Source organism: Zootoca vivipara, chromosome 14, assembly GCF_963506605.1.
Source record: "Zootoca vivipara chromosome 14, rZooViv1.1, whole genome shotgun sequence".
NCBI classification, from domain to species: Eukaryota; Metazoa; Chordata; class Lepidosauria; order Squamata; family Lacertidae; genus Zootoca; species Zootoca vivipara.
In genome coordinates this window covers 15,498,102-15,520,556 of record NC_083289.1, presented here as the reverse complement: position 1 = coordinate 15,520,556, position 22,455 = coordinate 15,498,102, and the positions used below count along the sequence as shown (strand labels likewise).

Below are 22,455 nucleotides of genomic sequence, written 5' to 3'. Positions count from 1 at the left end.
TAAAAATAGAAACAATAAAAAGTAGGAAAAATAAAAATAAGAAATAAAAATAAAATAAAAAACAGCTGAGAGGCGTGGAGGAGGCAGTCCCAGGCTCGCGCTCTGCACGCACATCTGGAGCTTCGTGCGGGGAGCGCAAGCCTGGGGCCGGGGCCGCCTCCACTGCGGCTGTCAGCTGCCTGTTGAGCGGCTTCAGGGGGCGGGGGGTGGGCAGGCCATCCAGTGCCCCCTCCATTTTGGCGCCCTAGGCAGCTGCCTAGTTCGCCTAAATGGATGCGCCGGCCCTGGGAATAAAGACACATAAAACAGTATTTTAGGTTAATGGGCAAAAAAAGGCCACAACTTTATTGGTTACAGAATGTGAGCGGCATTGGCTTAGGCATTGGAAACCACACAACTATATGTGACTCCTGCCCGTCTGCAGGAGTCTTGGAAGGGTTAACCACCAGTAGGGGAAGCCCTGCTGATGCACATCAACTAGGAACTCCCCCAGGGTCGCCACTAGAGGGCGTGCCATGGCCCTAGCGCGCGCGCCCCCGGTCAGGGACTTCGGACGGAGACCCCACCCCCGGATTCCTTTAACGGAATACCCTTGAATTAGGAGGGGGAGGTGATGGCGACTACCTCCCCTCGCCTTCAACCTAATACTGTACTCCAATGCCTAACCGCCTAACCTTACAAAGTTGTGATGATTTGCTACGAAGTAGGTGGAAAAACCAAATGGTCGGTGCCAATTTGCCAAATGGGGAAAAAAATTCCTACTAGGCCCCTTGGACAACCAAGGCGACCAACTGAGGTCCATAGCAAGGCCAAGAATAAAGGGTGGGAGGGCAGGAGAACTGACCGAGCAAGGAGAAAACAGGGGTGAGTCCTCGGCTGCAGGCAGTTTAAATAGTCTGTACCACACCCCCAGACCATCCGGATTGGACGGCCTAAGGATGACGTGGCCGAGGACCATCCAATAGCGCAGTGGCTCCCAGCCCACAACGTCATCTCCCCAGGAACGGGAAATGGCTTTGTCTTCCTTAAGGCTATGGCACCATTTGTTCATGGATATTAGGTGTGGGGAACCCTTGTTTCTCCAAATGTCACTGCAACTGCAACTCCCATTATCCCTGCCCATTGACTATGCTTGCTAGGACTGATGGGAGTTGTAGTCAGTGACATCTAGAAGACCCAAAGTTCCCCTGATGTATATTGTCCTTTTTTAAAAAAAAATCCTGCTGTGGCTGTCTTGATCACCCTACGCTCTGTTAGCTGTTTATGATACGGAGATCAAACAAACTGGACTGAATTTACGATTAAATTTTTATTATTATTATTATTTATTTACTGTATTCTGCTCTTCATCTGAAGGTCTCAGGTCAGAAATACAAAAATTAATCATATTAAGAGAGGCCAGCATAAATTCCATGCAAATGAAACAGCAGCAACAGAAAAAAATCCAATCCTCACCTGAAAAAATCCAAGCCTGAACAAAGAGAAATGACTGCCGTGTTGTGATGAGACACTCTTCAGAGGGCGGGTCATCCTAGAGGCATAGCCGTTAATATATTACATGCTCTTGGTTGCCCATTTAGTACCCTTATCCCAGTTGCACCTAAGGAATATGCCTCTTATCTCCACACCATTGTTACATTGCTGTTACAGCATTCATCACCTGGGCGAGGGGTGGTATCCACGCTGGGACAATGCTCACATTGATAGTTTGTGCTCAAGTGTTGACTGCTCAGCTGCTTCTCCTCCTTGATTCTAACAGCACCCCTGATCTTCTTTCTCCAGACATAGCTCCAACCTAAACCTTCACCACAAGCTTTTGACCAAAGATCCCTTGGAAATCAAGAACCACCATTTCAACGCAACGTACCTCTTGAAGGATATGGCAAAAGAGATTTGTCCGGACGACTCTTTGATAGGACACGTTGGGCAGCAAACTTCGGTCATCTTCAAAGGGATGAACAGGACTGGCAGCCTGGTTTTCCCAATGAGCAAGATTGGAGAGGCCTGCCCCGAGAGCTACCAGTATGACCTGGTAAACGATGGGGCTGTTCTGGATTTAAGCACAACGTCCAGCATCAAGTCGGAGGGCAGCGCTCATTCCTCTTGGGATTCTGACGGAGACAATGAAGAAGGCCATGGGGTTTTGGAGGACAGTGACGAAAGCTGTGAAAGTCCACCTTTGATCCCAAATGAAGACCTCTACCAAGACTGTTCTCTGATGGAAAAGCCTAACCAGAGTTTCTCAAACATACCTTCCAGTTTGCCAATAACCTGCCACATATGCCAAAAAAGCTACAGTAATAAAGGAACTTTCAGGGCCCATTACAAAACAGTCCATCTCCGCCAGCTCCACCAATGCAAAGTCCCGGGTTGCAATACAATGTTTTCTTCTGTGCGCAGCAGAAACCGGCACAGTCAAAACCCCAATTTACACAAGAGCTTGATCAGGTCAACAGGTAGCCCCCAGTAACGTCTCACTGTTGGGCAGCAGCCTTCTGTTCGGTTAAGAGTCGTCATTTCAACTTTAAACAGAAAAGTGTAAGAGTGAGGTTTCCCTTTGTTTTGTTTTCTTCCGGGGTGCTTTCTTCCACAATGCACGCTGAAAACACAGGGCCATGTTCTGCTTCCGTTTACACAGTATGTGTTTTCACCAAGCAAAATAGGGCACACCAACAACACTAGCCTGAGTTTTTCACTTAGATGTAGATACACACTTACGAAAAAAAGAGGATCAGGAGACATAATAAAGGTACTCTGGATGGTTTGCAATATGAGACACAGTGAAGACACTATTCCAATGTTTCGATTACATGATCAATGTGGAGCGATGGGTGGGAACTGCTGGGTGAGCCCATTGGTTGAACGGGAGGGTTTTGAACGCTGCCGTTTCTATCCTGAGATCAAGGATCGGGAGGGAACCTGTGGCCCTCCAGATGCTGTTGAACTCCAATTCCCATAATTCCCGGAGGCTCATGGGAGTTTGGAGTGCAACAACATCTGGAGGGCATAGAGGTTCCCCACTTAGCCCATTCCATAATGTCGTGATGTGGCTTTTTCCTCACCTCTGTCTGACATCATAGTGCGAAGGCTGGGCTACACATTACAAAAGTAAATACAAAGCTGTCATTGAAAATGGGAGCACCATGCCCAGTTTTCCCTTTCTCTCCCCAATGAGTAATAAAAGCATTTATCCCAGGGGCGAGGAACCTTTGACGCTCAAGATGTTGTTAGACTGCAACTTGCACCCTACCTGGCTATGGGAGTTGGAGTCCACAACATCTTAGAGGGCCATGCGTTCCTCTCTTCATCCATGTCATAATGCCACTCTGTTGCATTTTCCACACCTCTTCCCGGTGGCAACCAAGGGGATATGGAGGGGAAACTAAATGCACGGACGCCATTTTCAGCAACAGCGCCATGCTTGTTTAACATGCACCTCTGCTCTAAGGCTGACTTTACAGTATTAAATAAATGTGGTGTTCCCCGCGTAATTTATTATTGAATGCCAGAAACTAAAATAGAGGTTCTAGGAAAATGTAGCATATGATTCTGGAGTTCTTGATTTCAGGAGATATTTTACTTGAAGACATATTATAGGGTTTCCTTCCACTGTGGGCTGTCCATTATTTTTACAACATTTGAAGAGAGGGAAAGAATGAAAGGTCCCAGTTCTAGAAAAGACATGTAAAATTCTTGTCTAAATGAATAATGAGGCTGGCTCCAAGGTGGATCTGTAAACTTCCAGACGCCAGAAGCCACTCAGCAGTTCATGGGTCCGTCTTGGAAAACAAGAAGACCAGCCTTGAGAAGAGAACAGAATATTCCCTCTTTCATTATTATTTTTTAAAAAGACTCTTGGTTAACTTTGGGAGCCTCTGAAATGCATCAGTTTGTACAGGCTAATGTGTCATAACATGCTTCCAAAGATTTTTTGAACCACATACAGGACATTTTATAAATGCAGTGTGTATTTTTATTGCACTTTTTGATGGCTACATTGGGTATTCCGGGGGGGGGGGGGGAGCTTACTCAGCATTTCCCAACATTTTACAGGAAACAGCATGAGATTGGGAAAACTAAGTCATTACGTTTTGTTGATGTCGTCGTTTGCCACCAAGGGGAGAATGCTGGTCTTTGTTGCAACATAAAGAAGAGTAATCCATTTAGCTTTGTTGACACTCTCTTTTATATTAAAGCATTGCTTAGTATAAATATAATAATCTTGTTCAATATCCTTGTCACTGTACATACCAGTATTCTGCATTATGTTCTGTGCACTTAATTTGATTGGTCTTATGTTGCATTTAAAAAAACAACCACTTTTAAAATATTTAATTTGTAATCATGTCATAGCATTGCTGTGTTTGTGTACATGGTGTGCTAATGTCTTTGATGAAATCATTTTGAGTAGCTGGGGGGGGGGGTAATACTGCTTTTTATTGACTAAGCCTTTCAAATTATTTTTTTCCCATTCAATCCAATTTTGATCTGTTGTGGTACCCAGGCATGACACTGACTGCGCATTTTGTACATACGATGCCAAAGTGTTTTAAGAGTGTTTTGTGGTTTCTACGATGTTCTTTTCCCCCGGAGTCTGCAGTTTAGCTAAATTTTAGTCTTGACGCTTTATTAGCTAGCTGGTGACTGAAAACTTTAGATTGAAATCTTGGACTTAGTATGTAGGGTGCATAGGAAAAACTGTCCATGGGTCTCAATGTTTAATTTATTCTACACAAAAATGTTTTGTAGCACAATTTCATATCACAAAGTAGTTTGGTGATGTGATGCTCTGATGTGCCACATTTGATGGACACAGTTTGATGTGCTGGAATTCAGGCTGAGATCACTCCAGGTTCAGTTTTTATACACAATAAACTAGTTTTCGGATTTACAGCTGATGCAGATCTTCAACTGATTTAAAACGGAGGGTTCTAGCTATGCATAGCCATCAGAATTCTGAATTTCCCATGTCAAAGTGCTGGCTGGTGGTTTCAGATATATGTTTGACCCTTCAGATAACCAGCTGCCGCTTCTTCAAGAGAACTTGGGTTGATTCTTATCCGGATTCCAACTTTGCAATATGGGTTTGTGCACTGATTTCTCAAGAGCAAAACAGAGAGAGGAGAAAGGGAGAGGAGGGTTGTTTGTGCTGCTGGCAGAATACCCTTGGATGTGGGTATGGGTTAGCAGTGCAGCATTTGCAGCAGTGTGAATACTTACGTAAGGGCTTGAAAGAGCAGGGAATAAACCACATCATGGTGGCAAAGCAGATGGAAACAGAAAGTTCTGAAAGTGGCTTACCATTAGATTTGCTAAGGTTGAGACCTCCCAAATAAACGCAACTCTATTAAACAAAACAGAAAGAGGAGCTACTGCTGTGTGTTTAGACCCCCTACAAGAATTCTAAACCCACTGTGTGAGGTTAGAAAGGTGAGGAAACAACCATTTTTTAGCTTTTCGGCATGGTCTGATCTGATGTGGTGGTGCAGCTAGAGTAGTCAATTGATCAGCCGGGACTTTGGAGCTGTTTCCAGATGCTCTAGGACATACCCAGATGATTGATCAGCCACAACAGGCTAAAAGCTCACCCACGGAGCATTTTATTGTGTTTCTGGTTTGGCTTCACGGTGCAGCATTTGGGTACAAAGGAAGCATCTTGAAGGACAGCAGGTACCAGTAGATCAAGATACATTTCTATGAATGAGCCCCGGATGGAGTAGCCACTTTGGGGGTCCTGCTGCAAACAGTATTCCCATGTGTTAGTTTCAAAGCAGGCCTGCACAACTGGTGACACATGTTTGGCAGCCTACCAGAGGCTCTGTAAACCTATCTTGCTGTTTTAGAAACAGGTACTTCAAGCACTGAACCAGCTTAAGAGTTCCCCTTCCCCAGTGAAGTGTTCTTTGGTGGACCTTCCCAGCCCGCATTTTTTGGGTCCCCAGATGTGAACTTGCTGGGCTGAGTCTGGGAAGGCACAGTTTCAATTTCCCACAAAGCCTGAGAGTGACACGACTGCTGCCAGGTGAGCAGGTGGGTCAAGCACCTGCAGCATGGGCCCTGCTGACATTTGGTCACTGGCAGCTGCCTGATGATCTCAGGTGTTAATGCCTGTTCTGACCTATAAACACCTGGCAAAGCTGGTGGGTTGCATTCAGCATAGTGGGTGACCCAGGAAGCTGAATGTGCCCAGTTTTTGCTAGCTCTTATAGCCTAGGAGGTTCAATATTAGCACTGATGTATGTGTGTGTGTGTGTGTGTGTGTGTGTGTGTGTGTGTGTGTGAGAGAGAGAGAGAGAGAGAGAGAGAGAGAGAGAGAGAGAGAGAGAGAGAGAGAGAGAGAGAGAGAGAGATGCTTTAGCACAGGCATCCCCAAACTTCAGCCCTCCAGATGTTTTGGACTACAATTCCCATCTTCCCCAACAACTGGTCCTGTTAGCTAGGGATCATGGGAGTTGTAGGCCAAAACATCTGGAGGACCACAGTTTGGGGATGCCTGCTTTAGCATATACACAGCACTGCCACATCCACAGCTATAGAGGTCTCATGAGCAGTTTGATGGAAAGGTAGAGAGAGCAAATGGAAATGAGTGCATTATTATTATTTTTTAGTGCTGTGCCATGTTTTCTGCTAGTTGGATACAATAATGAAACTATTGCCCAGAAAACATTTGTGTCCGATGCTATTTTGCAGCAGAAATTACTTTTTTCATTTTTGCAACTGAACTGTGTCATTTACTTTTCATGTTGGAATACTTGTTTGGATAGAAAGCGGACTGAGGGGAGCCTGGGGTGGTATGCAGTGCTAGTCCTACTCAGTGTAGACCCATTGGGGTTAATGGGCATGACTAAAATAGATTCGGTAATTTTAATGGATCTGTTCTGAATAGGACATAGTTGAACACCACCCTTGAGCGCTACGAGGTGGTCAAAACCAACCGGGTTCAGCCTTGATGCAGTTAAGTTGTGTCACCCTGCTGAAGTCAGTATAACCGGGCGCAGCGTTGATGCCCATTAACAATATTTCCATTTATTTCAAGCTCTATTTTGTTGTCATTGTTGTATAAATGTGCTTGCTTAATCTTAATAAGATTTGGGATTTTGTTTTTATAAAAAAAATGAAAGAAGCTTTTGTCGTAAATGAAAGTTGTAATGCCCAATACTTTAGGTTTGTTTTTTCACTGTTCCCCTTAAAGTAATACCATTTTGTATTTTCTTCAGAATTTTCTATGTGTTAATAAAAAATATACAATAATTTTCTTCTGAGTGGATCCAGGCAAAACTCTCCTGAGGAATCTGTTTGTAAAAATAGCACTCTGGATACGTGATGCTGTTAGCTTTCAAGCCTAAGAGGTTGCATGGCCCCAGCTGGAGAAGGCCAAAGTTCGCCCTAATCACAATATTTGGCTGCCAACATCAGCCAGCCAGATGCTCTCCAAAGCTCAGAACCGGGGCAGTGTTTGCTACAAAAAAGACATACTGCCTCTTGACATGGAAGGTCTATTGAACTACACTGGCCAATAGGCCATTGATGGGTAGAATTCTAGAAGTTGCCTAGATGACAGTGTGGTAGAATCATGATCCATGATCCCAGAATAGAGCAGTGACTCAGTCGGAGACTTGGAGGCCAGTGGTGACAACAGAGATGCTCCTGGGCCTGAGCATCACAATTGATCCCCAGCAGGGTTTCCCAAACTTGGGTCTCCAGCTTTTTTGGACTACAGCTCCATCATCCCTGACCACTGGTCCTGCTAGCAAGGGATGATAGGAGTTGTAGTTCAAAAACAGTTGGGAGACCCAAGTTTGGGAAGCCGTGATCCAGAGATTCCCTGAGCCCAAGATACCAAGGCTGGACTACAGTGTTTGGTTTGGATATGGGAATCTTAGATGCATGTCATCTCTCAGGCTCCACCTGCACCATACATTTAAAGTCCTGTTGTACCACTTCAACAGTCATGGCTTCCCCCAAAGAATTCTGGGAGCTGTAGTTCATTAAAGCTGCTGAGAGTTGTTAGGAGATCTTGGATTTCCCTCCTGCAGCTGCAGTTCCTAGTGGTGAGGGAACGCGGGTGGCGCTGTGGTCTAAACCACTGAGCCTCTTGGGCTTGCCGATTGGAAGGTTGGCGGTTCGAATCCCCACGACAGAGTGAGCTCCCATTGCTCTGTCCCAGCTCCTGCCAACCTAGCAGTTCGAAAGCACGCCTGTGTGAGTAGATAAATAGGTAGCGCTGTGGCGGGAAGGTAAACGGCGTTTCTGTGTGCTCATGGTGTTGCGTTTTGCCAGAAGCTGGCCACATGACCCAGAAAGCTGTCTGTGGACAAACACCGGCTCCCTCGGCCTGAAAGCGAGATGAGCGCCGCATCCTGTAGTCACCTTACCTTTACCTTACCCTAGAGTGGTTTTGGCAGTCAACCAGGGAAGTCTGGGAACTGTAGCTCTGTGAGGGGAATAGGGGCCTCTAAGCCACTCTCAGCACTCTTGTGGAAAGAGCTTAATAAAATTATTCAAGCTTTCCTTGCTTCTGCTGCAGCAGACTAATGCACCTCTTCCTCTGTAATTTAATAGCTGCTTCTTTCCTTCTCCTGCTTCTTCTTCCAATCTCCCAAGCAGTCATCTGTTTGCTTATTTCTTTTACATAACCCCACACTCCCTAGTAATCATAAGAGCTAACCCACAGGTATTTCGCACATGGAAGTGAGAGGCTTAACTGATGCACAAAGAGACGGGGCGCCCTGGTTTCTGCCTCCACATCAAAGGGAGAATCCCAAGGCAGACAGATAAAAGAGTTAGCTCAAGATATGAAAAGTCTCTGCAAGTGAAGCTATGCCAAAAAGAGAGAAACTTCCCCATTTTTATTTTAAGGCTGCCATTCTCTCAGATGCTAGAATATGGAGCCTGGAGGGACCCAATAGAATCTGGAGGATCATCCATGTTGTTTTCCTTTCTTTGTCCAATTTTATGGCATCTGATTATGAGGCAAGCTCATTGAATTCAGCCTACTCACAGATAGGATTAGGTGAATCTGTCAATTTAAGGTTTTCTTTGTTTCTGATTTTTCCAATCTTAAATTCAGTTCTCCCCATTTCTGCCTCAGTTGGAGGATTTTTAAGGGGGGGAAATCCGTATTTCAGAGCTAATTCCTCCAAATTTACAGATGTTTGTATGCAATTTTGCCTCATATACACATTTTTTGCAACACAATTTCCCCTTAATGAATTGCATTTTTAATGCTACTTTCACCAATGCATGCATTTTTACTCGCGTTTTACACCAGTACGTGTATTTTTGGACAAATTGCTTTTCTGGAGAACTGCACTGCAAATTCTGAGAAATGAATTTCAAAGGATGGCTTTGTTTCATTTTGCATATGGTTTCAAAAAGTGCAGATTTGGTAAGTTTGCCTTTGAATGCAAACTGAATCAACTTGCTCCTTCGATCCTAATTATAATAAAATATTACTTTGTTGCAAAAGATATGCAAATTTGTTGTTGTTTAGTCGTGTTAAGCCAGGAGTTGCCAATCCATGAAGGCTTTCAGTGGTGTCCCTGGGCAGGTGCTGCAGAGTTTTCATTTTATTTTATTTTTAAATGTAAGTCTCTAGCCCTCCAAGAAAGAAGGTTATGGGCCAAAATGTATAGGAGCCTTCTAAGTGATTTATTTTCCCCGGTACAGTCAAACCTAGGTTCCCAAACACCTCCATTTTGGAATGTTTCGGCTCCCGAAAGCCAAAAACCCGGAAGTAAGTGTTCCGGTTTTTAAATGTTTTTCGGAAGCGAACATCAGGCAAGGCTTCCGCTTGAGTGCAGCCAATCAGAAGCTTCGCCTTGGCTGTCGAACATTTTGGGAGCTGAACGGGCTTCCGGAACAGATTACGTTCAACAACCCCAAGGTTTGACTGTACTGAGGAATGCTCTGTTGCCATTAGATAGCAACAGTGTGTGTGTGTGTGTGTGTGTGTGTGTGTGTGTGTGTGTGTGTGTGTAAGCAATATTGTGCCATCTCCATAGTCAGAATCAGAAACACATAGCTGACTTCCCATGGCAAGTATAATGTGGTCAGGGTGGCTGTCTCTTTAATTTTGTGTTATGCCACACACACACACACCATAGCTGCTATTTTGTAACTCCCAAAATTCAAAATGTGCCCATTGTTCCAAAAAGCTTGGCAACCTTTGAGTTAAGCAATAGATTAAACAACTGGACCTCAAATTGCTTTATCAGCAGCAACCGATTATAAAAGTGCTGTAGAGGACACACTTCAATTGGTAGATCTGCAAGTTTGTGTGTGTGTTTGTTGATGACATATATATAGGTCCAAGACCCTCAGAGGCAGCTGTAGCTCAGAAGAGATCACACTGCACCCTGATTCATCCCATGTGGGTCTGTGTACCCCACCCCTCCTCCAAACCCTGAGCAGTCACCTCAGCTGCCAGACTCAGATGGCTGGTCTAGAGACTCCTCAGAGACTCAAGAGGGCCATGAGGAGAGAGATAGAGCCACACCTAGAAACCTCATTAACCCGAAGGAGCCAGGAGCTGCCAAAGAACTGACTGGGAGGCAGCACTCAGAGAATGGAGCCACAAGTCACTGACAACCTAGGCCTGTTGCAATACTCAGCCATTTGCTCCTCACTGAGACAACTTTAATGTCTGGACTCAGGGGCAGAAGCACTCTCCATGGTGCTGAACCCACACCTTGCTCTCCTTCTAAGGTGCTGGCGTTTGTCTGGTCTGGCCACCTGGGGAACTTGAAACTACTGAGCCACTTGGTGCTTGGTGGGACTGGTAAAATGGAAAGCCAGAAGGCCAACAGTGGGCAATGGCAGAGCCAATGGCAGGCAGTGCCCACTAATTCTAGTTTTGTCCTAGTTTTGCTGATGCTTGGTCCACCTAGTTCAATATTGTCTATATGGATTGACTCTCTGGCGTTTAAGGCAAGGGAACATCCAACACTGGGGACTGAACCTCGGACCTCCTGAATGGAAAGCAGATGCTCTACCACTGAGCTACAGCCCCTTCTCTCCTCAATGTTGAGTTCTACAAGGGCAACACTGAGACAAAGGAAGAGGAAGCTGACCCTGACTCTGGGTGGGTTGTAATCAGAAATGCAGACAGGTGGAGGTTGGCTGAGGGTAGATTGAGGTTGGTGAGGCAGTGCTTCAAATGGACCAGCCTGCATTGTGACCATCCCTATGCAACAAGACACAGCAGACAGTGACTTTCAACCTCTCTGACTCTCAGTCACCTTGACTCGCCAAGGCAGGGAGATGCTGGTGCTGGCAGTAGGTCCAACCAAAATGCTACAGCTCAGCCAGGTGGTTGCATTTAGGCTCTCCTCCCTCTCCTCCACCTTCTCTTACTACAGGTCCACACTGAGCAAATGTGGGGGGGACACCTTTATAAATGCCTGTGGATTAACATGGGCCACTAATAAATGTTTTGGTTTATTAAAAAAAAACACAACCCCTACTATTAGACAAATTGCATACTAGATGTCTCCCTTGGCCTAACACCACAACCTCTTCCCCAAAAGATGCAGTACAAATGGGGAGATCTTTCCGGAAAAACCACGTCAGTAAACCCTATGGAAGAAAAATGCAGATTGCCTGTTAGCATCACAAAGTCACTCATCAAATATTCAAGTTATTCAGGACAAGCTGTTTTTCTTCTACTGTCTACCCCAGCTTTGACCCAGGCTGCCCTCAAACCCAGGCTGCCCTCAAACATACATCTCACACATGAATTAAAGTTGCAATTCAGCCCCTCCACCTGTTTTCTAATTGTAAGCCATAGAACCTACGACTTCCCCCTGATTTCTCATTAAAACAGAAGGATGCAGCTCAGCTGAAACACCCTTAACACAGGGCAATGACTGCGGCCGTATAATTTATCTTATGCATTTATTTGTTTTTATGCATAGTTCTGGCTTGCCTCCCGCCCAGTGTTGCCAGACCAGCAACGAAGTGGCAATGCGATTTCCAGAGTGGCGACACAATTCTTTCCCCTTAAAATACACTACTGCTTCCCCCTTTTTATTTTATTTTTTTAATATATAGAAGAGCAAGTCTTTAAGCCCTCTGCCTATACTTTCACGCACACACAGAGAGCCAGTCATAGCGCATTCCTGGTGGAATTGCAACCCAGGTGTCTTGCTCCATGGATAGACATATGTGATATGGATTCTTTATGCGCATTCAGGAACCGTTCGCTCAAGTTATGGTCTATTAAGCTATTCCTGCTGTCATGCCCATACCTCAGATTAGCATGCAACCCAATGCTTAAGTGGGAACATTATTTCTCGTTCCTCCCCCACAACTGCTGGTCCATTTCAGTTTCAACGGGATGCTGCTAGATCAGAATGGGAGGGAGGGAGGGTTATGAGGAAGATTTATAGCACACTCCTTTGCCTGTTTACTCACAAGGTGTCCCACTGTGTTCGGTGGTGCTTACTCCCAGGAAAGGGTGCATACGATTGCAGTCTTAAAACTAGTTTAATCCCCAAACAGGGTTCGTTTAAGCACGGCAGGCAATTGCAACAAAGTGTTCTGGTTCCACGGTGCTAGATTTGTAAGCGCATTAAGGACATAAGAAGCACCATCAAGCTCAGCATCTTGTTTAGATAGTGACCACTAGATGCCCATGGGAAGCCCCAAGGCAGGACCAGAGCACATCACGCTCTCCCTGCTTGTGGTTCCCAGGAACCAGCATTCAGAGCCATAGAGCCTCCGACAGTGGAAGGAGAGAGAATATGTTTGGAATTAAAATACCCGCAGCCCTGGGAGACATTTTACACTTGGGTTAGAACCCCCTGGGGAAAGAAATGCAAAGAGCCATGGCCTCGGCAATGCCGCTTTGTGTTTGGGGGCCCAGTCCAGCCTGATCTGATCTTTTTGAAGAGATTTTGATGCGAGAGGAGAATTATAGAATTGTAGAGTCGGGAGGGACCACGAGGGTCATCCAGGCCAACCCCCTTCAGTGCAGGAATATTTCGCCCAAAGTGGGGCTCGAACCCACGACCCTAGGATTAAGAGTCTCATGCTCTACCGACTGAGAAATCAAGCATAGGCATTAATTAATTTTCCTTTGGGACTTCAAAATCTGGATTTTGTTTCATTTTTTTATAATATTTTTCATTTGATTTTACAAGTGTAAAGTTATAACAGTACCAAATACATTGCTATATTAAGAGATTTCTCTGAATCTCCAGACTTTCCACCCTCCCCTCCATGGGTCCTATTGTCAACATTTTCAACTGCATATTATTTCATCATCCACATTTTGTATCCCTCCATATTGTTGTTTGTTACAGGTGTTGCTAAAATCCTGCTAACGTTTTCATCTGCTTACAGTGGTCTCCTAAATAAATTATGAATTTCCCCCGTTCTTTCTTAACGTTCCGGTCAGCTTTGCCATTTTGGCGTAGTCCAGCAGCTTGGTTTGCCATTCCGCTCTGGCAGGGACTCTTTTTTTCTTTCCATCTATGGGCCAGTAGCATCTGTGTGGCTGTTATCCCATACATAAAAAGTCTTTTCTGCTCCTTTGGTATGTCGGTACCTACGATTCCTAATGAAAAAAAAGCTTCTGGTTTTTTAAAATAAAGGTTGTTTTAAACCTTTTTTTCAGTTCATTATATATCATTTCCCGGAATGCTTTTGTTACCTTACGCGACCCACCACATATGATGAAAGGTACCTTCTTTTTCTTTACATTTCCAGCAGGTATCTGAACTTCTCTTTTGACTCAATTTTGACTGGATCATGCCCTTGGTAATTCATTTTAAATGCTAACAAATTTGTAGGTTAGAGGGGTGGCAAAATTTGTAACAAAAATGATCACAGTCTATTTGATGAGTAGACATGGTTAGAATTGCATTGCAAAAGTCTAACTGTAGCCTTATTTGCTGATAAGGGTCATTAAGTTGTGCCCAGGCAAGGACAGAGACAGTCAATAAGACACCGGGGTTGAGTTACAGAGAAAGAGTTTAATTCTTAATTAATTAAGAGACTCTTGGTGGTTAAGCCTCACGACAAGAGTAGAGAAACACAAATTGCAAAGCTTCTTATACACTTCTTTGGGCCCCTTTCCCCCTCCTCTGTAAATGTGCGCATGCAAGGGGGTCACGCACGCAAGGGGGTCATAAGTACATATAAGGATCTTCCTGTGTCCGGTCTTATGCATGCTGACTCAGGCAGCCTTGACTATCTTGCTGCTCTTTGCGTCAGACTGCTAGACAAGACAGTCATCCGTCCTTTGGCACACAGCAAGTCATCCCAGGGATATGGGGGGGCTAACCCATACACTCACAATTATACAATGCAGGCAATGCAAACTATAGGATCAGATCTAGCTCAATAACACAATTGGCAAATCTCTCTCCACAAAACCACTGATCTACCCAAAACAGGGTTTTCTACATTGACTGTCAGGGGCTTTCTGGGGTGTCAGGCAGGATTGTCTCCCAGCCCTATCTAGAGATGTCAGGGATCGAACCTGGGACCTTCTGCATGCAAGGCAGGTGATCTGCCTCTAAGCCATGACCCCTCCTCTTCCCACTGCAGGCATAATTTCTGTCACTTGTAGACGAGAAAGAAATTATGAGCAATAAATTGACACGGGTTGGCTGTTGCAAAACCTTTTTCACTTGAGTAGCTATTGTGTGCATGTATCGAGGAAGACCAGAAAACTCACACGTCAACAATTTTTTTAAACTGTAAATTTCCGAAGGTAGAGGTTCTCGGTCTATGTAGAATGTGCATTTTAACACAAACGGCAAATAGCAGACTAAAATTCTATAATGAGATGCAGGAAATATTGCTGATGCAGTGTGAATGATTACGATAATATTAAAATGATTGCAAAAGTAAAATTATATATATAATATGCAGCAGAACCATCTAGCTGTGCCATTTGACCTAGACATGAAATTGACAGTGACTGCTGGTGTATTGTGCCATCAAAACGAGCTGAAAACTATGAAATACACACCTGCAAACTCCTGAATTAATCATACTCATGTTTTGTATAACAGCTTTGTGGTGGAAAGGTTAAAGGTTAGAAGAGGGCTATGACAGGTGGGACGCACATGGACGCACAAGCAGTGAAAGAGTGGAAACGGCTCTCAAGTGCGTGACTCCATGAATGGAACTATTTCTCTCTCCTCACCCCCCACCCACCCCCTCTCCTTCTGACATGCTCCTTTCTCAGCACATTTCAGCAAAATTCCTGTGGGAAAATTATATTTCGTAGCGTAAAATGATGTGTTGAAACATGATTTTAGCCTATGCTCAAGATCTCTTTTTGACAAAAAAATGATGCTCTTAGTTTTTAATCAGCTGGCTACTGGGAATATATTCTAGCTATTGCTTCAGAGTCAATGAGTTCCTAAAATAAGACACCCACCCACCCTACTCCAGCAATGAACTATGATCCTAACCCTATGGACAAATCCATCTCACTAGAGTGGTGCATGCTCTAGTTATCTCCCGCTTGCCTTGGACTACTGTAATGCGCTCTACGTGGGGCTACCTTTGAAGGTGACCCAGAAACTGCAATTAATCCAGAATGCGGCAGCTAGACTGGTGACTGGGAGCGGCCGCCGAGACCACATAACACCGGTCCTAAGAGACCTACATTGGCTCCCAGTACGTTTCCGAGCACAATTCAAAGTGTTGGTGCTGACCTTTAAAGCCCTAAACGGCCTCGGTCCTATATACCTGAAGGAGCGTCTTCACCCCCATTGTTCTGCCCGGACACTAAGATCCAGCGCCGAGGGCCTTCTGGCGGTTCCCTCACTGCGAGAAGCAAAGCTACAGGGAACCAGGCAGAGGGCCTTCTCGGTAGTGGCGCACGCCCTGTGGAACGCCCTTCCATCGGAGGTCAAGGAGATAAACAACTACCTGACATTTAGAAAACACCTAAAGGCAGCCCTGTTTAGGGAAGTTTTTAATCTGTGATATTTTAATGTATTTTGGTATTTGTGGGAAGCCACCCAGAGTGACGGGGAAACCCAGCCAGATGGGTGGGGTATAAATAAATAAATAAATAAATATCATCTGTTTCAGTTTCTCAGCACTTTGCATTCCCCCCCCCATCTTAGATTCTATTTGCCACATTTCCACATCAGTTGGCCCTCCAGATGTTTTGGGACTGCAACTTCCATCATCCCTAGCTAAGAGGACCAGTGGTCAGGGATGATGGGAGTTGTAGTCCCAAAACATCTGGAGGGCCAAGTTTGCCTATGCCTGGTGTTGATGCTACACTGGCTGGCAGCTGCCTTCTGGGGTATCAGAAAGAAGTGATTTCCAGCCCTGCTTCCACAAGGCACAGGTTAAACCTGAGATCTCTTACATCTGAAGAAGCAGTTTGGAGACAAAGGCCACGGTGGAATTTCCATCTTTGCTCTCCCGCCAAACCCTCATAGGGTGGAAACTGAAACAGTGGGCTAATTGTCATTAGAATACAATGAGGACTGCCACCTTGTAAATTTAAGAAAATCTGGTTAGCAAGCAGAGCCAGAGATGGATCAGGAGGTGAAGTCAAGGGCGAATTTTGACCAGTCACAGGACAGAACTTGGTGGATTTTTGTAGCAACAAGGTGGAAACTGGCAACTCAGGGTGGCGGGGTTATCATTTTGGTGCGTTACGGTGCAGAGCTCTGTGGGTGAGGCGTGGGGTTGGACTGGATGGCCCTTATGGTCTCTTCCAATTCTATGATTCTAATAGGGGATGATTATACAATACAGTGGTACCTCGGTTTACAAACACAATTGGTTCCGGAAGTCTGTACTGAACCGGAAGCGTACTTAACCTGAAGCGAACTTTCCCATTGAAAGTAATGGAAAGTGGATTAATCCGTTCCAGACGGGTCCGCAGAGTACCTAAACTGAAAATACTCAAACTGAGGCGTACTTAAACCGAGGTATGACTGTAAGTTGCAAGGTGGGAAAACAAAACAAATGAGCAGGATAAATACATGTGCACTAGAAACTTGGGCAAGATGGGTACTCTAGATCTATATAAGCATTATCTTCACTATTTCCCAGGTTCCCCCCCCCCAAAGGATCTGTAAGGAGTACACATTTATTAAGTTACACATTTTATTCTCCCCCCCCCCCCCCGGCTTAAGTTAACCATTGCCAAAAGGAACTGGAAAAATGACCACTTGGCTCCCTAAGCTGCCATCTGAACAAATATAATGTAATTGTTGGTAGACAGAGTCCTCTGCTGGAAGCGCCTGAGTATAACATGGGGGGGGGTAAATTCTGCAACCTGCTAAATAATTTAAGTGGATCTTGAAAAAATCCTCTTGGGGGCTTAAGAGAAAGCTAATTGAGAAGCATGGTAGAAAGTCTTCACTTTCCCTTCTCAAACAGTCTGAAAAGGATCCCGATTTTCTTCCCACGTTGCCATGACCTAAACCATGTGGCCTTCCCCCCACTTTTTGTGTCCGAAAGCAACTCAGTAACTATGGCATCCCTAAGAGGAGAAGAGAAGCTTCATGCCCAGATGTGTGGTGTGCAGAGCAAAATCAAAAGCCCCTTTTTCACAGCTTTGTTGCAGGCCTACATCCGCTACCCTTATTTCAGACAGACAGACAGACAGACATTTGTAGAGGTGGAAGGGACCCTGAGGATCATTTAGTCCTGTGGGATGTAACATCAATGAAGCAGTCAAATATAACATTTCCTGTTGCCTAGAGTGGACACACAGGAAAATGTTGCTCCAGCCATGAGGACTTCCTGTCACACCTGGTCTGGTGCATCCTCCCCCTGCGTGTGACCAGGTAGATGGGTGTGACCCTGCCAGACCCTATAAAGCGGCTAGTCATGCAGCCATCTTCCCTTTCCCCCCTTTTGCTCTATTGCCTTTTTCTCCTTCTGCTCACCTTTGTCATGGCTCATCCTTACAGAGGATGGACACCACATAGTAGAAAGACTTGAGGCCTAGCCCAGACTTCTTTTCTCTACAAATGAAACTGTTATAGGAATTCTATATATGATAAATGTTCACAAATGTACACGGCAAACACATACATAAGTATATAAACCACATGTCTGAAATAGTACAGGAGAACAGTCCCAAAGCCATTTTGACTCCTTCAGTGACCTCTAATATTCCTCTGCAGTTTGGATGGAAATGGGAAAGGCCTCCCCATTGTCTCTGTGCTCACAAATCCTGCCTTAAGGGCACATTTGTATATGAATAGGTGAGCCTGTGACCTGGACTCAGGAATTAAGTATTTATCATCACAAAAGAATGGCCAGGCTGTCCAGGTAAACCCATTACATTACAAAAAAATTCCTTCAGTAGCACCTTAAAGACCAACTAAGTTTTTATTTTGGTATGAGCTTTCGTGTGCATGCACACTTCTTCAGATACCTACTACTGAAGACCAGAAGGAATTTTTTTATTTTACTTCGACCCAGACCAACACGGCTACCTACCTGTAACCAGAACTATGGAAGGCACCACATTGAGCCGCATGAACTGAAGAAGTGTGGATGCACACGAAAGCTCATACCAAAATAAAAACTTAGTTGGTCTTTAAGGTGCTACTGAAGGAATTTTTTTATTTTACTTCGACCCAGACCAACACGGCTACCTACCTGTAACCATTACATTACAGTCATACCTCGGGTTAAGTACGCTTCAGGTTGAGTACTTTCAAGTTAAGTACTCGGCAGACCCGCCTGGAACAGATTAATCCACTTTCCATTACTTTCAATGGGAAAGTTCGCTTCAGGTTAAGTACGCTTCAGGTTAAGTACGGACTTCCGGAACCAATTAAGTACTTAACCTGAGGTACCACTGTACATTGATTATTGCCTTCATTTTATGGATCAATGGTCTCATTAGACAGTAAAATTCGTGTTAAATTGCTGTTTTAGGGGGTGTTTTTCATCGTCTGGAATGGATTAATCCACTTTCCATTACTTTCAATGGGAAAGTTTGCTTCAGGTTAAGTACGCTTCAGGTTAAGTTCGGACTTCCGGAACCAATTAAGTACCACTGGGTTTCCTGCCAGGCAGGATTATGCTGTAGACCACCCCTTCTGTGATGTATGTATGATGTATTGGGGGGGGTGTCGAGCTACAGGGTGGCAATTTCAAAAGTCTATATAAGGGCTTGCCCACCATTGTTCTGGGTTCCTCCTCCCTCCTGCGAGGAGGGGGAGGTGAGCACCCTGTTGCAACAGTTTAATAAAGATCATGCTTACTACCGGTAGCTGCTTTGCTTCTCAATATTCTCTGGTTGGCCTTTGTTATTTTCTCCTACCACTAGAGAACCTACATATGGGCTCTTGGGTACCCCATAAGGGAAAAGGAGCAGTTTTTCTTATAACAAAACTGAAACCACAAGATAAAGCCTGCCTTCAGAATATGACTGTGGACTGAATCTAAGTAACCTTTACTCTCACTTTTAATCAAGAATTTCGTGTTGCTGTTGTTGTTATTTCAGGAGGGAAATAAAACGGGAAACTTACAAGGAACAACCCAGACTGGATTTCTTAGCTCAAATTATTCTAACGAATCCATCAACTAGCTTCCAGCAATGTGCAAGGGAATGTGCTCTGCCTCTAGCTCACTAGCGTGAGTGAGGAGGGATAATATTTAATCAATATATCCTCTCCTGCTTTCCTCAACTTTCCCACAAGTCCAACCCCCCGCAATGCAGGAATATACAGCTGTCCCATATGGGGATCGAACCTGCAACCTTGGTGTTATCACCACCACGCTCTTCCTTCCCAGAAGCGGCATTAATTCTGCAAGAAGCAAGAGGCCTTTGTGAAAATGCTCATCTTAGTGGTAGAGCATCTGTTCGATTCATGCAATTTTCCTCCCTTTGTTTCAGTTTCCTTTTCATTTTTTTAAAGGTGGAAATTAATTGAGCAATCAACTACTCCATACGTACAATCCCTATTTAATGGGGACAGTCCTGATTTTTTGGCATCTCACCTCTGGTGAATCACACTCCTCTTTTGAGAAGATGCTGCGGCATTGTTTCTGTTATTCCAAAAATGAAACAAGTAGGTGCCTTCTTCAGAGAATGGAACACAGGTGTGTTGGTGTTGGCACCAGCACTGGCCAATATACCCCAACCAACTAGAGCCAGCTTTTCCTAAACAGGCTAGAAACTCAGATAATTAGTCTTCACAGAGCTTGCTCCAGAACATGAAAATGAATGCATTTTCAAGTCAGCAAAGGCAATTTCAAATTACCTACCTGTTTTGTCTGCAAATCCCCATGAGACTGCAAATCCCCATTCTGAGATAAGTTTGAGTATAGAAGAACACACACACAAAAAGATACCGTTAGAATCTAAGATTATATGTCCCATTGCCACCCAGCTTGGATGCTGCATCTAGAATATGCATCTGTTTTGTTTTCAGATTTCCAATACTAGTCAGCATATGTATATGTATACATATGTATACAGTATGTATATGTATATGTATATGTATATGTATATGTATATGTATATGTATATGTATATGTATATGTATATACAGCTCAGCTGCACAAAATACTTTGGGTGCCACCGGTGGTGAATGGTGAAGATGAGTTATTTTTGTTGTGATAGCCCTGTAAACTGTGTTATGCAAGGTTGGTGCTATTCATTTTTGATAGGCTGGTTATTTATCTGCTTAATTAAATTAGAAGCAAAGAAATAAACAAGTGAGTCACAGGTGAAGATGTGTTTTGTGAATACCAAGCCATAGTGCCCCAAATTTAAGATTCATAAATGGGGCAGACAGCCAGGTTGCACTATATAAAATACTAAACAGATCTGAAAAATTAGGTAATTGTGTGCTTTTTCACCAATTGATTGACTTCTGTATTTTTTTTTCTGCAGGTACTCAAGGATACGCAGTACCGGCACCTCCCCTCACCGCCAAAAATGTTTAAAGTGTGGCACTTACTGTAACAACTTCATGGTGAGTACTGGCACTTTTATATTAAAAAATAAAAAAAACAAAAACTGCTTCTGGGCATGATTCCTGCTGATTAATGGTGGTGGTGGTCACTGAGTTGTCAATCACCTTCTAAATCACTGTCCCTAGGTGGTTTACGTATAAGTTAAAAACACAAAAGCAACAAATATATTTCGAACAAGACTAAAACCCTAATGTTAACACTCATGGTAAAGACCTGTTTATCCAGCTTAAAAGGCCTGTTGGAACAAAATATCTGTCCAGTTGTTTCTGGAAAGTGTGAATAGTGAATACTTTTTGTGTCTCAACAGAACCCAAGGCTAGTGGTTTGAATCCCCACGATAGAGTGAGCTCCCATTGCTCTGTCCCAGCTTCTGCCAACCTAGCAGTTTGAAAGCACACTTGTGCAAGTAGATAAATAGGTGACAGGAAGGTAAACAGCATTTCTGTGTGCTCTGGTTTCTGTCATGGTGTTCCATTGCACCAGAAGTGGTTTAGTTCTGCTGGCCACATGACCCAGAAAGCTGTCTGTGGACAAGTGCTGGTTCCCTCAGCCTGAAAGCGAGATGAGCGCCACATCCCATAGTTGGCTTTACTGGACTTAACCATCCAGAGGTCCTTTATTTTTAACTTTACTTTTATCTCAACAGAAACACTGTTCCACAGAACAGGGACAGCAGCACTAAAAGTCCTGCTCTGAGTTACTGCAGAGCAGAGCAGGCTTCCGAAAGCATGATTGCATATGGCCTTTCCAATCGTATTATGAAGAAGACACAACACAGGAACAATGATGTTTGCCCCCCTCTACAAGCTCAGCCACTTCTTTTCATGCAAAGAATGTCATAGACCTGTCTTCCAAAACCCCAAATATTGTTCATCCACTGGGTTGCAACATTCAGGTGATAAATTGGTTAACTGGATAGAAAGCTTTTGTGTGGCTTACAAGTTGTCCCTAATCAATGGCCCAACTGATTTTAAAATACAACAATATCCATGTTCCCACAATGGATGCTTTGCTCCTCAAACCTGGAGCCAGTCTGGAAAGTCAATGTCATCACCATTAGAACCTGAACGTTCTGCATGGAGACCCCTTTCAGAAGATTTCCCTTCAGCCCCCCCTGTGCCAGGATGGCAGCGTGAATGGAAGCTAATATCTACTATCTCAATCTCTTTGCACAGAAAACCAGTATCTCTAGATGTGTTGTTTATTTGCTTATTTTATTTATTTAACTTGTCTGCTGTTTTGTATTTCCACAGAACTCTCTTAAAGCAGTTTACACACCAAAGCAAAAAGTCAATACGAATAATACAAGGCTCGCTAGAGTGGTGCATGCTCTAGTTCTCTCCCGCATGGACTACAGCAATGCACTCTACGTGGAGTTACCTTTGAAGGTGACCCAGAAACTACAACTAATCCAGAATGCAGCAGCTAGACTGGTGACTGGGAGTGGCCACCAAGACCATATAACACCGGTCCTGAAAGACCTACCGTACATTGGATCCCAGTATGTTTCTGAGCACAATTCAA

The 22,455-nt window shown here is 44.3% G+C and overlaps 1 protein-coding gene across 3 annotated transcripts in view; it reads left to right on the top strand.

Moving 5' to 3' along the window:
- Positions 1-3,255, top strand: part of BNC1 (basonuclin zinc finger protein 1) — a 32,553-nt gene extending 29,298 nt beyond the window's left edge. For all 3 annotated transcript variants that reach the window (XM_035131776.2, XM_035131774.2, XM_060282366.1), the window contains exon 5: positions 1,783-3,255. In XM_035131776.2, coding sequence (XP_034987667.2) covers positions 1,783-2,470 — 688 coding nt within the window. In that variant the 3' untranslated portion in view covers positions 2,471-3,255. The remainder of the gene's footprint in view (positions 1-1,782) is intronic.
- Positions 3,256-22,455: the final 19,200 nt, after the last annotated feature.